General features: G+C 37.3%; 1 protein-coding gene, 1 long non-coding RNA gene and 1 other non-coding gene across 6 annotated transcripts in view; 2 read left to right on the top strand and 1 right to left on the bottom strand.

The window, feature by feature from the left end:
* Window positions 1–12,677, bottom strand: part of ARMC8 (armadillo repeat containing 8) — a 105,699-nt gene that overhangs the window by 57,115 nt on the left and 35,907 nt on the right. For all 4 annotated transcript variants that reach the window (XM_060149766.1, XM_060149767.1, XM_060149765.1 and 1 more), the window contains exons 3-7: window positions 11,856–11,927; window positions 10,361–10,503; window positions 10,159–10,256; window positions 5,192–5,284; window positions 422–502 (exon numbers count right to left, since the gene is read on the bottom strand). In XM_060149766.1, the coding sequence (XP_060005749.1) occupies window positions 422–502; window positions 5,192–5,284; window positions 10,159–10,256; window positions 10,361–10,503; window positions 11,856–11,927 (487 nt within the window). The remainder of the gene's footprint in view (window positions 1–421; window positions 503–5,191; window positions 5,285–10,158; window positions 10,257–10,360; window positions 10,504–11,855; window positions 11,928–12,677) is intronic.
* Window positions 1,587–1,659, top strand: TRNAE-CUC (transfer RNA glutamic acid (anticodon CUC)). Its single transcript has one exon. It is a non-coding gene; the product is annotated as a tRNA-Glu (tRNA).
* The window catches only part of LOC132520912 (uncharacterized), a 36,636-nt gene continuing 29,162 nt past the window's right edge, over window positions 5,204–12,677 (top strand). Inside the window, exon 1 of the long non-coding RNA XR_009540655.1 lies at window positions 5,204–5,331. This is a non-coding gene — a long non-coding RNA (uncharacterized LOC132520912). The remainder of the gene's footprint in view (window positions 5,332–12,677) is intronic.

Below are 12,677 nucleotides of genomic sequence, written 5' to 3' on the forward strand. Positions count from 1 at the left end.
ATATGCTGTAAGTTTCAGTCAGTGTGGCTAAATAAAGGTTTCAAATAGGAAATCCAAGGTCTTTCCTGTTATAGCAAGCCATTGCTCCTACATACTTCAAGGCATAACCTCACTTACAACTTTGGCACTGACACCATACCAGAAGAGACTACTAATGATCACAGGTAAAAATCAATAGGAACTTATACCACAATCATATCCTGAAGGAAAAAAAAAAAAAGGAAAGGCAAGGTAGATTTTTTTTTAAGTGTACTCTCTCTAGAGGTAAAACAATGCCCCATAACATTTTACTGATAAAATACTATTCTTGATCACAATATCTACCAAAGAAACAACAAAACATGTGTGCCTCTTTCCAGACCAAGACTCTAGAAGCCCAAAATAAAGTATAAAAGTCTGGCCATAATTTTTAACATCTTACTTTGTAAGATACTGAGGTTAGTAGGTGAGCAATATTCTGAACTGCACCATGATTAAATAAAATTGTTTGATGATCTGGACCCTGTAAGAAAAGAGAATATAATAATACATTAAGAAGAGTAATGATTCATTCCAATAAAACATTTACTTAAATGGAGAAAACCACATTCACTACAATGTAGAATTTTTAGTTACCCTTCTCCTGTATAAACTCATTCCCAAAAAGCAGGATAGACACTGTTTTCAGTCCTGCAAAGGGCTATAATATCTTACCTCTCATCTCAGTTCCATAGAACTGCTGCCTCCTTAGCTCCCTAAATAAGGAAGGGGGCACAGAAGCTATCCTGGCATAGGCCCTCACACCATTACAGCAACAAAAGCACTCCAAATTCTGCATTTCACGTGCACACCCTTACCCTATTGCCCACAGGAGACAGTGTACTCATTCTTACAACTTAAGACTGATGACCTAGTCAGGGGAACTCTAAAACTAATTAATTACAAGAGAAACTGGACCAGATCCTAAGCTACCTCAACACATCTGGGAGGTTGGAGCAGTGGATGGTAGGAAACACAGCACTGCATAACTGAGAAGTAAACATGTTTTAGTTCTCTTTCTCTCTCATTTCTCTTAAAATTGCCACTTCTTAGAGTAAGAAAGTGAAGTAACAGGAAAATTCAGGTATTTTATTTTTTACCAACTCTGTTTTCTACTAATCAATTTACTGAAGATCTTCAAAATGGCACAAGCTAAAGATTAACGCAAGGCTTTGAATTTGCCAGTACTTAATTCACTTCTTTTATGTCCCACCAATTCACTCAAATAATGAAAAGTCAATTAAAGCCAAGGCAAGGATGGTAGTTCATGCTTATCATTATTTAGGAGAGAAAAGTGTAGCACCAAAAGGTAGGTTATCTATTTGGGTTCACCAGAGGAAACCAATTCCTAGTCTAGAAAAAAAGCTCTCAAACCAACTTCTCCAACTCACTATTCAGCCAAGTTACAACTGTTTTGCAGATGCTCATTCTTTCTTGGACCAAAATATCCATCATTTGAAGTGGGAAGATTAGCATTCATACTTCCGATTAATAAAAGAGCCATACTCTATTTTATAGGCAACAATCCCCTAAACATTTTACATACTATTAAGAGCCCTTTAGGGACTTTCCTGATGGTCCAGTGGGTAAGACTCTGCACTCTCAATGCAGGGGGCCCGGGTTCGATCCCTGGTCGGGGAACTAGATCCCACGTGCATGCCAAAACTAAGAGTTCGCATGCAGCAATTAAGAAGTCCTCATGCCACAACTAAAGATCCCGCCTGCTGCAACTAAGACCCGGCGCAGCCTAAATAAACAAACATTTTTAAAAAGAGCCCTTAAAAAAAAAACACTTCAGCAATTTCTCTCTTAATTTACATACATTTTAAAAATTGAAGTATAATTGATTCTATACATTTTCTAACTTCTAATTTCTTATTTTTAATCACTATATAATATTCCACAGTTTACTCAAGCAAACCCCCATCACATATTTTTGGTACTTTCTAATGTCTCACTATTAATTGACTCATTTGAAACATAGGAGTCTCTGGCTTATTCATTATAAGGATAGTGGTGGAGACTACAAAGGGGGAGCCAAGGAAAAGAAGGGTCTCCTCAGAATCTGACCCATTTTTTCTACCTATTAACAAGTAGGTAACTAGAATAAGTTATGAAGATAAGCCTCAATTAACCTTGACTAAGGTTTTTTTGCCTTCCTTATAAATTTTAACATCCCAATTTATATACAGGCAATGTTTAGCAGAACAGCTAAGTAGGCAGGGGGCTGCCTCTACCCCCTTGTACCTCACTGTTCTTCCACTGTATTCAGCCAATCCATTCTCCTGATTTGAGGTGACCTAATACTAATAGATTATTTTATATTCTTCAAGACAAAGAAGAATACACAAATACATTCTTTCCCCCTATTTTAACACAAATGGTAGGATAATACTATATATTTATATATATATAATATATAAAATGCTACATACAAATACTATATATATACTATACATACATATATAAGTATATATATGCATGGCTCTAAACCTCTTATTTCCTTTATAATATATCTCAGTGATCACTCATATCAGTACACAAAGAGCTTTCTCATTTCTTTTTTGGCCTTAATCCATTGTACAAATGTCCCATACTTTAACTAGTATCCTATAGTTAGACATTCAGATTGTTTTCAGTCTTGGAGTTATATTTATAAATGATGGTGAAGCACAGTGCAATTCTCTGTACGTAACTGTTTCCCACCGCTTACAAGATATTGTACTTTTTAATCCCTCACATTCTTTGCCCAAATTGCAGCAAATGTTTGTTACAAAACAAGCTCTTCCTCCTCTCTATGGTCATAGATAGGATTGTGTAAAAACAACTGCAAGGAAGGAATTAGTGGCTGAACCAACTAAAGAGGAGGAACTATTATTCCATTATCAACTCTCTCTTTAGTCTCTCCAAATCAACCTGCACGAACCTGGAGTTAGTGAAACAGCCTCTCAGTGTGGGAAGCACATAAGCCCTCATGATCCTAAACCCCAAAAGATAGGTCTCGAAATCTGAGTCACTGCTTAAGTGGCAACAATGTAGAAGTTAGAATTCCAATTAATATTATTACTAGCCTTTTTTTTGCTCCTTAATAAATCAGGGAGAGAATTTCAAAAATATAACTATGATTAGTTTACAACACAAATGCTTTAGAAATCTCTTTTTCTGTCTCTCCTGCCCAAAGTATGCAAATTTAATATTGATACTAGTATATGAAAATTTGTAAATGAGTCTTAAAATGCTACTATGAATTTTATTTATTGTTTTCATAAACAAAATGAAAATAAAAGGTTTTTATAATTAATGACATACAGAGATCATCAGACCAGTTGCTTTCAAAGATACATGTTTTTAGTGTGTCAGTAGGAAAATAAATAGTATTTTAGACTATTACTGTTGTCACTGGGTTTATACATGCTATAATGTTTCCTGAGGTCTAGTTATATCTCAGACTACTTAAATTGGGTCATCTAATTACCATGGCAAATGCTAATTATCAGGCTAAAAGAAAGATGAGTTCAGGTTTTTAATTTTCTTCAGTTCTGTTAGTGGCATGAGGGTGCCTGTAAATTCTTATTCAGCATAAGTTTCTCTCCAGCAAAAGAACTAGTGATTTAACAGTATTCCGTTATCTATCTCCAGCAAAAGAACTAGTAATTTAACAGTATTCCATTATCTATGATTTCGGCTAAAACAGCATTGAGAAGTTTCAGATGAGCAAGCCTAAAAGCACTGAGAAGTTCCCGAAGAGCAATTCTAAAAACTATTTGGGTAACTTCAGGGATAGGATTATTCAAACTTCTCATAATTTGACATGTAGTAGTTATACCTCCAGGTCCAATTTTCAGTGTCCATTTGGGATTACTGTGATTATGACTAGTAGATGCTGTGCTCTCAAGCACTTGCATCTAGATGCTGAAAGATTTGTAATGAGGCATATAGTTCTGGAGTATCCTTCTCCACCTATCTACCAGGGTTGGCTGTAAGACATCATTTAATGTTGGAAATTGTTTTCTCAAAGCTTTTCTTTGCCCACCTCAAGAGATTAAGGAATTGACATCCCTGGTCCTATAAGTTGGCTTACATGCTCACAAAGCAATCCAGGAGGAGAAACTTCAGAGACTTTTGACAAAAATCTTAAATTCTAAATGTCTTTATATATAGAATAGAATAGGCTATGACAGCTAGGATTTGAGAGGGGTTTTCAGTTATAATCTGTAGTTAGTTATAATCTATAGTTACTTTTTCTGAAAGGAACTGACTTAAGTTATATTTTGGAAACTGTCCTAAAATAGCATAGATCTGTGATCTTCTTAGTTTAGTATGCAGTTGTTCACTTTTCCTTCTTTCCTATAGTTCCCCAAACTCCTCATTTTATATTTGCATTGTAAGTGATAAGCAGGTAAGTAATGCTGTCCTGAAAAACTTATCAGAAGATAAACAATGACTTGGTTAAAAGTTAGCAAATTATGGTTATCAAAAGAGTACACTCAATATGTAAACTATGAAGCAAAATAAGTAGCACTGCATGGCACTCTTCAGTTTAGGTTCAGGCTCTTCTAATAACTGAATTCCTCTCAACAAAGAGGAGAGAAGAATCTCTCTTAGTTCTCCTTATAAGAAATCACTTAAAACAATTTCCAACAATGTGGAAACTGAGGGTGTGGGAAAACAGTCATGAGCATATACTGCTGGTAGGAGTATAAAATTGTATAACCTCCAATATAAGACAACATGTGGTAAAATTACACATGCACACATTCTTTGACTCAGCAATTCTGTTTCTTATAAAATGTCTTACATACAGGGTATTTGCTGCATCACTGCTGTGAAATAAGATTGGAAACAAGCTAAATGCCCAACAATAGAGGACTGGTTGAATAAATTATTGTACATCTATACAATAAAATACTCTTCATCTGTTTAAAAAAAAAAGAATGAGGAAACTCCTCATGTACTGATGTGGAATATCCTTCAAGATGTTAAGTAAAAAATGCAAGGTGCAGAACAGTATGTATGGTATGCTACCATTTGTGTCAAAAAAAAAAAAGAGGGGAAAATACATAACTCTGCTTATATGTGTATAGATTAACTACAGGAGGATACACACAGAAGGCACATCTCCTGAGGACATGCAAGATTTTATATTATAGAGAACATTTGTTCTGGTTCTTACTTTACAGCAGTGTGAGAAGATCTGACAGATGTACTCCTGGGTATAGCGGGACCTGCTAAGCAGCGCCATGAGATGCGGTATCACTGTGGCATCCTGGAGTCAAAGGGAAGAAGAGCACAGCAACAAGGAACTCAAACACAGTAAGTATCTCTAACAAATGATTTCCACGAGCAGATACATATGTAAGCCTCTTATCTTAATGACAGTAAATCAAGTCTCTTTAAGGAACACAACACAAAAGCAACACGGCAATCAAAACTGTCTAGGCAAAGGACAAGGAAAGGGGCTTCAATTTTCATCCTTGACAACAAAATACAAGAACAGGAAATTCTCAATTTCTCTCCCATAAACAGCCTACATCCCCACAATAAAACAAAATAATTTCAATAAGACTTGACATAAATCTATTCTGAAACCAAAATGTGACATATTAATAAGATATGTAACAATGCATTGCTTATAAGGAGGAATTACTGTATTAAAATAAAAGTTGACAATTTTGATCTCTGAGATGTTCTGGTAAGTATCAGCAACAGGTTAACACTCATAACAACTGTAGTTAGCTAATTTCAGTCTTCACAATTTATATAATAGCAACTTCTCACTTATAGCCCACTCTCTGCCTACTACTGACACTTCACAACATACACGATGGTACAGGACAAGACAGAAGAATCCACCCAACCTGCTGCAGGGCTCTCCAAAAATCTCCTCTTTCTTGAGTGCAAAAAGAATTAAATGTTGAAATAATATTTGGCTTGAACCACAGATGGTAAAGGAGACTTAGCTCAAGCCCCCTAGTCAATGCTGTCACAAGTCCTGTAGCAATGCTTCTCAAATATGAATGTGCACTGCGTGTATGTTCCCAGGGGACATTCTGTATATACAGATTCTGATTCTCTAGGTTTGGAGTAGGACTTAAGATTCTCCATTCTAACAAGCTCCCAACTGATACCTGATGTTGCTGGTCCACAGACCACCCTTTGACAAAAGACAACAGAGGGCAAGGAAGGAAACTTAAAAGAATACCAGAATACCACTGTTGGGATAAACAAGATTTGGGGTTTCCCTCAGAAAGAAAAGAATGCTCAAGATCCATAAAAGCTAAGTAGGAAAATAGGTTGTTGATGCCTACAAGTAGAATCTTTTCCCCTTGCATGTTAGTATAACCCTGTGTTGTCATAAGCAGTTTAAAAACAAAATGAGGGAATTCCCTGAAGGTGCAGGGGTTAGGACTCAACGCTTTCACTGCCATAGACCCAGGTTTGATCCCAGGTCAGGGAATTAAGATCCCGCAAGCGGCGCGGCGTGGACAAAAAAAATAAACAACACTCAGAAAATTTCAAAGAAAGTCAGCTACTAAATTCATTTAAAAAAGGGAAGAGATGAGAATGTAAAGTATGCATCTATTTTACAGATGCGGGGTTGGGGTGGCATGAATAACGATGACAGTGGTTCCACTGAAAGATGATAGGGAAGTAGGTAACAGCTGAGAGGGAAGAAGCAATTGAGAGGAAGAGCCTCTATTACGCTCCTAAAACTACTTCCACCTCATTCCTTTCCTCCATTGCTCTCTCACCCCTCAGTTTTCCTGTGACAATAGCCCCTATCTCATTTCTTCACACCTGCGTCCTTTCTGCCAACTGTGTTATATATCTGCAGTTTATGGTTGATTAAACAAGGCAAAGAACAGTTACATAATTTCCCCAGTCACCCATCTGATAAACAGGATTGCAAACTAGACATCCTGCCCTCTTCAACAGGACTGTGCTGTCTTTAGTTTAGTGCCTGAGTTGCCATGGTAGCTGGCCTCTACACAATCCAACTCACAGATGTCAGTCAGTTACACCTAAATACTACTCTCTGTCATTGTCCCACCTAACACTTTTCATGGATTCTCCACTGTCTCTGAAGGATAAAACTGTTTCACAATTTAGGTATTCTCTCTGTGAAAGTCACGTTAATGTCCCTGTGTCTTAATTTTTCTTATGTAAAGAAGTTAAGTTTGTGTAGACTAGTGTTCTCCAAATTATGCACCACAATCCATTAGTGGGTCATGAAATCAGTTTAGAGAGGGAGGAGGAAGGAGCTAAATCAGTTAACCACGATCAATTTCTCCCCCATTACTGGGCTGGGGGTTGGGGAGAAACTTATAGGGTAAAGAAGATGGGTGATTGGTTTAATTTCTTTGTAAACATGACAATTGGACTTTCAGGAAAACAGATGGAGAGTCCTTCTATGTGGAATGTTTTGAGGAGGATATCCGCATTTTAGAAGTGCTTACAGTTAACCAGTGGTTCTCAAAGAGTGGTCCGTGGACCAGTAGCATCTCAAGTTACTGGGAAACTTGTTAGAAATGCATGTTCTCAGGCCCTACCCCACACTCACTGAATCAGAAACTGTAGGTAGAGTCCAGGGTTCTGTGTTTAATGAGCTCTCCAGGTAATTCTGGTGCATGCTCAAGTTTGAGAACCAGTGTAGTAAACAGTCTTTGGATTTATGAGGCACAGCTCCCTGAAGAATGCTGCACAAATCCCTGAGGTATAAAATTGAGATGTTTCATAATTTAGAGCCTCCCTGCTGTGTGAGGTGACCCACAAACCTCACAGACCTTATGCATCATTACAAGCCAGAGGAGCAAGGGCCTAATGTAGGAAAAACAAACTATGGAGGCACGTGGCATGTTCCCTCTCCCTGCCTGCTTTGCCTGTGCCTCTTGACTGCTTATACTCTTGAAATACTTGTAAAACATGATTCTGGACAAGATCTCTGATTCATTATGTGTCCACTTTGAAACTCTGACATTCTGTGTGTCAGCTCAGAGAATCACAACCAGCATTTTTTTTTAATGAAAAAGGATAGAACAGAAATCAGAAGGCACCACATTTATGGAACTGTTTTGTGAAGACTATCTCAGGATGTTCCACCACCCCTCACCCCCTCCCCTTTCCACCCCCCCACACAGTATGGCAGTGGAAAATATCATTCTTACTGTGGACTGTGGATAAGAGTTTGAAAAATACTAGTCTGGATAATTTTTATTAAGAAAGTCCCAAGTAATCAACAGATAAAAACACCCCCTAATACTCCCTGAAGTTTTTGAAAACCACTGAATGACTCTAAAGATCTTTAGATTCTCTCACACATACTCTGATTCTAGCCTGGTAAGTAAGCCTCTAACAAGTTGCTTCTGGTTCACCTCTCCAGCCAAAATGAACACGGATTCCCTTCCTGCATTAGACTATTCTGTCCACTGGCCTGCATATTCTCTCTTACACAGATGTTTCCTAGAACAGCTTCTTTTCTCTCCGCTTCTTGAAATTTTATCCATTATTCAAGACCAGGTTGAATTCTACCTTCTCTACAAAGCCTACTCTACTGGATTTAACCTATAGTGAGTGCATTAAATATACTCCTTAATTTGTACCTATTAGGAAATTAAGAAGGGTCTTTTTACAAAAACCAAAAGAAAAAAAACAGCTTACAAATTCCTCAAGATCTGAGACGATCTTTCACTTCTTTACAAAGCCTAGAACGTTTGATATTTGCAAATTAGCAAGACTTCAAACACTTCTTGAGACTTTTCTACAACACAGTTATCACAGTTAAGATCAGTTTTGAGATGCTAAATATGGGTTGGCCAAAAGGTTCGTTCGTTTTTTTCCGTTAAGATGGCTCCAGTAGCACTTCGCTGTCTTTAACTTTATTGAAAACAATTTTGTTAGATCGTATGTGACAGCTGTCATATCAGTGTGCATTTAAAAAAAGACTTATCAAAATTGGTGAATTTTTGTGTAGTCATTTTAATATTGAAGATGGAAGAAAAAAGGCAACATTTTCGGCATATTATGCTTTATTATTTCAAGAAAGGTAAAAATGCAACTGAAACGCAAAAAAAGATTTGTGCAGTGTATGGAGAAGATGCTGTGACTGAACATGTCAAAAATGGTTTGTGAAGTTCTGTGCTGGAGATTTCTTGCTGGACGATACTTCATGGTCGGGTAGAACAGTTGACAGCGATTGAATCAAGACATTAGTTGAGAACGATAAACGTTATATCACGTGGGAGGTAGCCAACATACTCAAAATATCCAAATCATGCCTTGAAAATCATTTGCACCAGCTTGGTTATGTTCACCGCTTTGATGTTTGGGTCCCACATAAGTTAAGGATAAAAAACCTTCTTGACCGTATTTCCACATGCGGTTCTCTACTGAAACATAATGAAAAAGTTCCGTTTTTAAAACAAATTGTGGTGGGCAATGAAAAGTGGATACTGTGCAATAATGTGGAATGGAAGAGATCATGGGGTAAGCAAAATGAACCACCACCAACCACACCAAAGGCCGGTCTTCATCCAAAGAAGGTGATGTTGTCCATATGGTGGGATTGGAAGGGAGTCCTCTATTATGAGTTCCTTCCGGAAAACCAAACAAGTAATTCCAACAAGTACTGCTCCCAGTTAGACCAACTGAAAGCAGCACTAGACGAAAAGCGTCCAGAATTAGTCAACAGAAAACGCATAATCTTCCATCAGGATAACGCAAGACCGCATGTTTCTTTGATGACCAGGCAAAAACTGTTACAGCTTGGCTGGGAAGCTCTGATTCATCGGCCGTATTCACCAGACACTGCACGTTCAGATTTCCATTTATTTAGGTCTTTACAAAATTCTCTTAATGGAAAAAATTTCAATTCCTGAAAGACTGTAAAAGGCACCTGGAACAGTTCTTTGCTCAAAAAGATAAGAAGTTTTGGGAAGATGGAATTATGAAGTTGCCTGAAAAACGGCAGAAGGTAGTGGAACAAAAGGGTGAATACGCTGTTCAATAAAGTTCTTGGTGAAAATGAAAAATGTGTCTTTCATTTTTACTTAAAAACTGAAGGCACTTTTTGGTCAACCCAATAAATTAGAAGTATGCTGTTAGTAAAATGTAACTGATGATTCAAAAACACCTAAAACTCACTGTATACAGTAGTTCCTCTGGAGTAACGGGACTGGTGAAGATGGTGCGCAGGCATCGGAGGCAAGCTTCAATGAACTTCAGGTCTGGGGACAGTAGTCCTATTAATAGAAAACAGATTTGAGACTCATCCTTTCAACTCATATTTAAAACTCTGCAAACTGATTCTAATTTTTACTTGTATAAAAATGACTTCTTTACATACCTTGCAGTAAGGCAGGGATAATATGGCAATCGAGTAGAGACTTAACATTGTTTTCAGTACCCATAGCAAGACTTCCCAATACCACTGCACATTCGGTTTTCAACTCTGTGCTTGAGGTTTCTTGCTGAAGCAAGTACAATAATCTAAAAAGAAAGAACTTGATAAACAGAAGAGACTAAAAAACTTAAAAGTAAACATTAGCTAAAAGTAATGTTACAGAAAAAGGCTACCAATACATCCCACACACTGAAAATATGGTTGGCGAGCTTATGGAGGGCTAGGAAATGGTCATATTTTTATATAAGCTGTTACTTTAATAATGGAATATCGAGTGGGGGTGGATCTAAAGAGATTTTCTTCATTTTGAGCAACAGAACTATCATATAATCTTAGTTTATCAGAACTGTGAATCTGAAAGTTGTCCACAAGTGATCTCTGTGGAAACAGCAGCACCACAGTCCACGTTATCTGCCACTCCAGGATATGAAGACTCCCAAAGCCAAGTGCTGCCAGATCTTAAGGACCTTGAATACCCAATACTGCAGTTCAGAGATCACAGAGATCTAGCCTAGAGGGAATATTCAGAGTCCTTGTGCTGCTCTTCAAGCAAGGGAAGCTCTCTTCTTTCTCCAGTCCTCCTATTTGGGAGATCAGAAGATCCTATTTCTACTCCAGGCCAGCCTGACAAATAAATACTCCCCAAATTCTAATCATCCACCACTTATGACCATCTCCTTTATGTTCTAATGTAGAACCTTCATGTTCTCTAAAGCATATTTATATATACTGAGCACTAATTCCCTAAGAAAGGCTGCTGACAGCTTTATAGTGACCAAAGGTCAATCACGTTAAAAACAATAAAACCATTAATCCTATATTAAAAGATAGAAAAGAAGAAAGAGAAAAAAACAAAACATTAAAAAATTCTGAATGAAAAACTTACAGCAATTGCACATAAAACTTAGTTCTGGGTAGCAAAGGCAAAGAGGAAGTTATACAACTGTCACTGTTTACCAAAAGGAAGCTTATTAGCTTCATCAGAAGAAATCAAACTTTCTATGTTAACTTAAAAACCAGCAAATTCGAAAAATTAGAAATTAAAAAAGCAGGGTTAAAAAACCAAGAATTTTTTTTAAACTCAAAAAAGGTTTTGCGAATCCTAATAAATTATTATCCAATCATACAAAAACTGCCAGAGTGCAAAGGAGACAGGGAAGATTCAGGCTGGTGTACACTGCTTATCTACACAACACATCCTTTTATTGCAGGGTCAATGATCTTCCTGAACCTCTAAAAAGTAGTAATACATTTGTTTCATATTCCATTCCCTGGTACCTTAATTGTTTTTAAAGAGATGCTTCATATACTTCAAAGCATTTATTTAAAAAAAATAAGAACAGACAATACAGAAAAAAGATAGGTCTTACGGTTGAGAATGAGAAATACATTCAAAACTTAGTATGAATAGCAGAAAAGGGGATGACAGCAAACTTACCTCGGAACAGCTCCTAGAACAATGAGGTTGGCTTTCTGCTTGTTGTTTCCAATTACAGCATTTTTCATGTCTCTGAATTCAGGGGAAAGAGAAAAGGGTAAGGTATGTTGAGACATCACAGAAAAATAAAAGATCAATGCATCCCACTTTATCTTTATTATGCAACATCTTGGATTGGCAAGTACAGAAGTTAGGGACAAAGTGAAAACACTGACGCTTTTCCACCTGGAGTGCCAAAGAGAAGGGACAGAGATAGGTACCTTATAAACCTGGGGCTGTAAAACAGGAGAGTAGCAAGGTGGGGGGAGGGGGGAATGAGAGACATCTTGAGTATTGGCAAAAGACTTCCAATACAAAGGAAGTTGAGTCCTTCAAAAAGGCTACCAATCCTTTGAATAAAAAGAAATATAGGCCATCTTCTCACGCACAGCTCTGGGAGTAGGGAGTAAAAGCAGCCAGCCGACAGAACAGATCTGATCTTGTTTCAGGGACAATGACTTTCCTTTTTTCCTTTTTTTCTGAATTCTCTGGACTGAATATTTCTGATTCCATTTTATCTCCTTTATTGTCTTATTAGCTGTACCTCTTTGGGTTTTGTTTTGTTGTTTTTCAGTGGTTGCTTTACAATATGCATCTTTTAACTTAACACAGTCAATCTTCAAGGGATATTGTCCCATTTCATGTGTATTTTAAGAGCCTTGCAAGCATATACTTCCATCTTCCCATCCATTCTTTGAGCTGCTGTCATAGTTTTATTTTTAAATTAGTTAGAAACAACATAATATACTGTACCTTTTTTTCTGGCTGTGCTGTGAGATCTGT

Source organism: Lagenorhynchus albirostris, chromosome 5 (genome assembly GCF_949774975.1).
Source record: "Lagenorhynchus albirostris chromosome 5, mLagAlb1.1, whole genome shotgun sequence".
NCBI lineage: Eukaryota > Metazoa > Chordata > Mammalia > Artiodactyla > Delphinidae > Lagenorhynchus > Lagenorhynchus albirostris.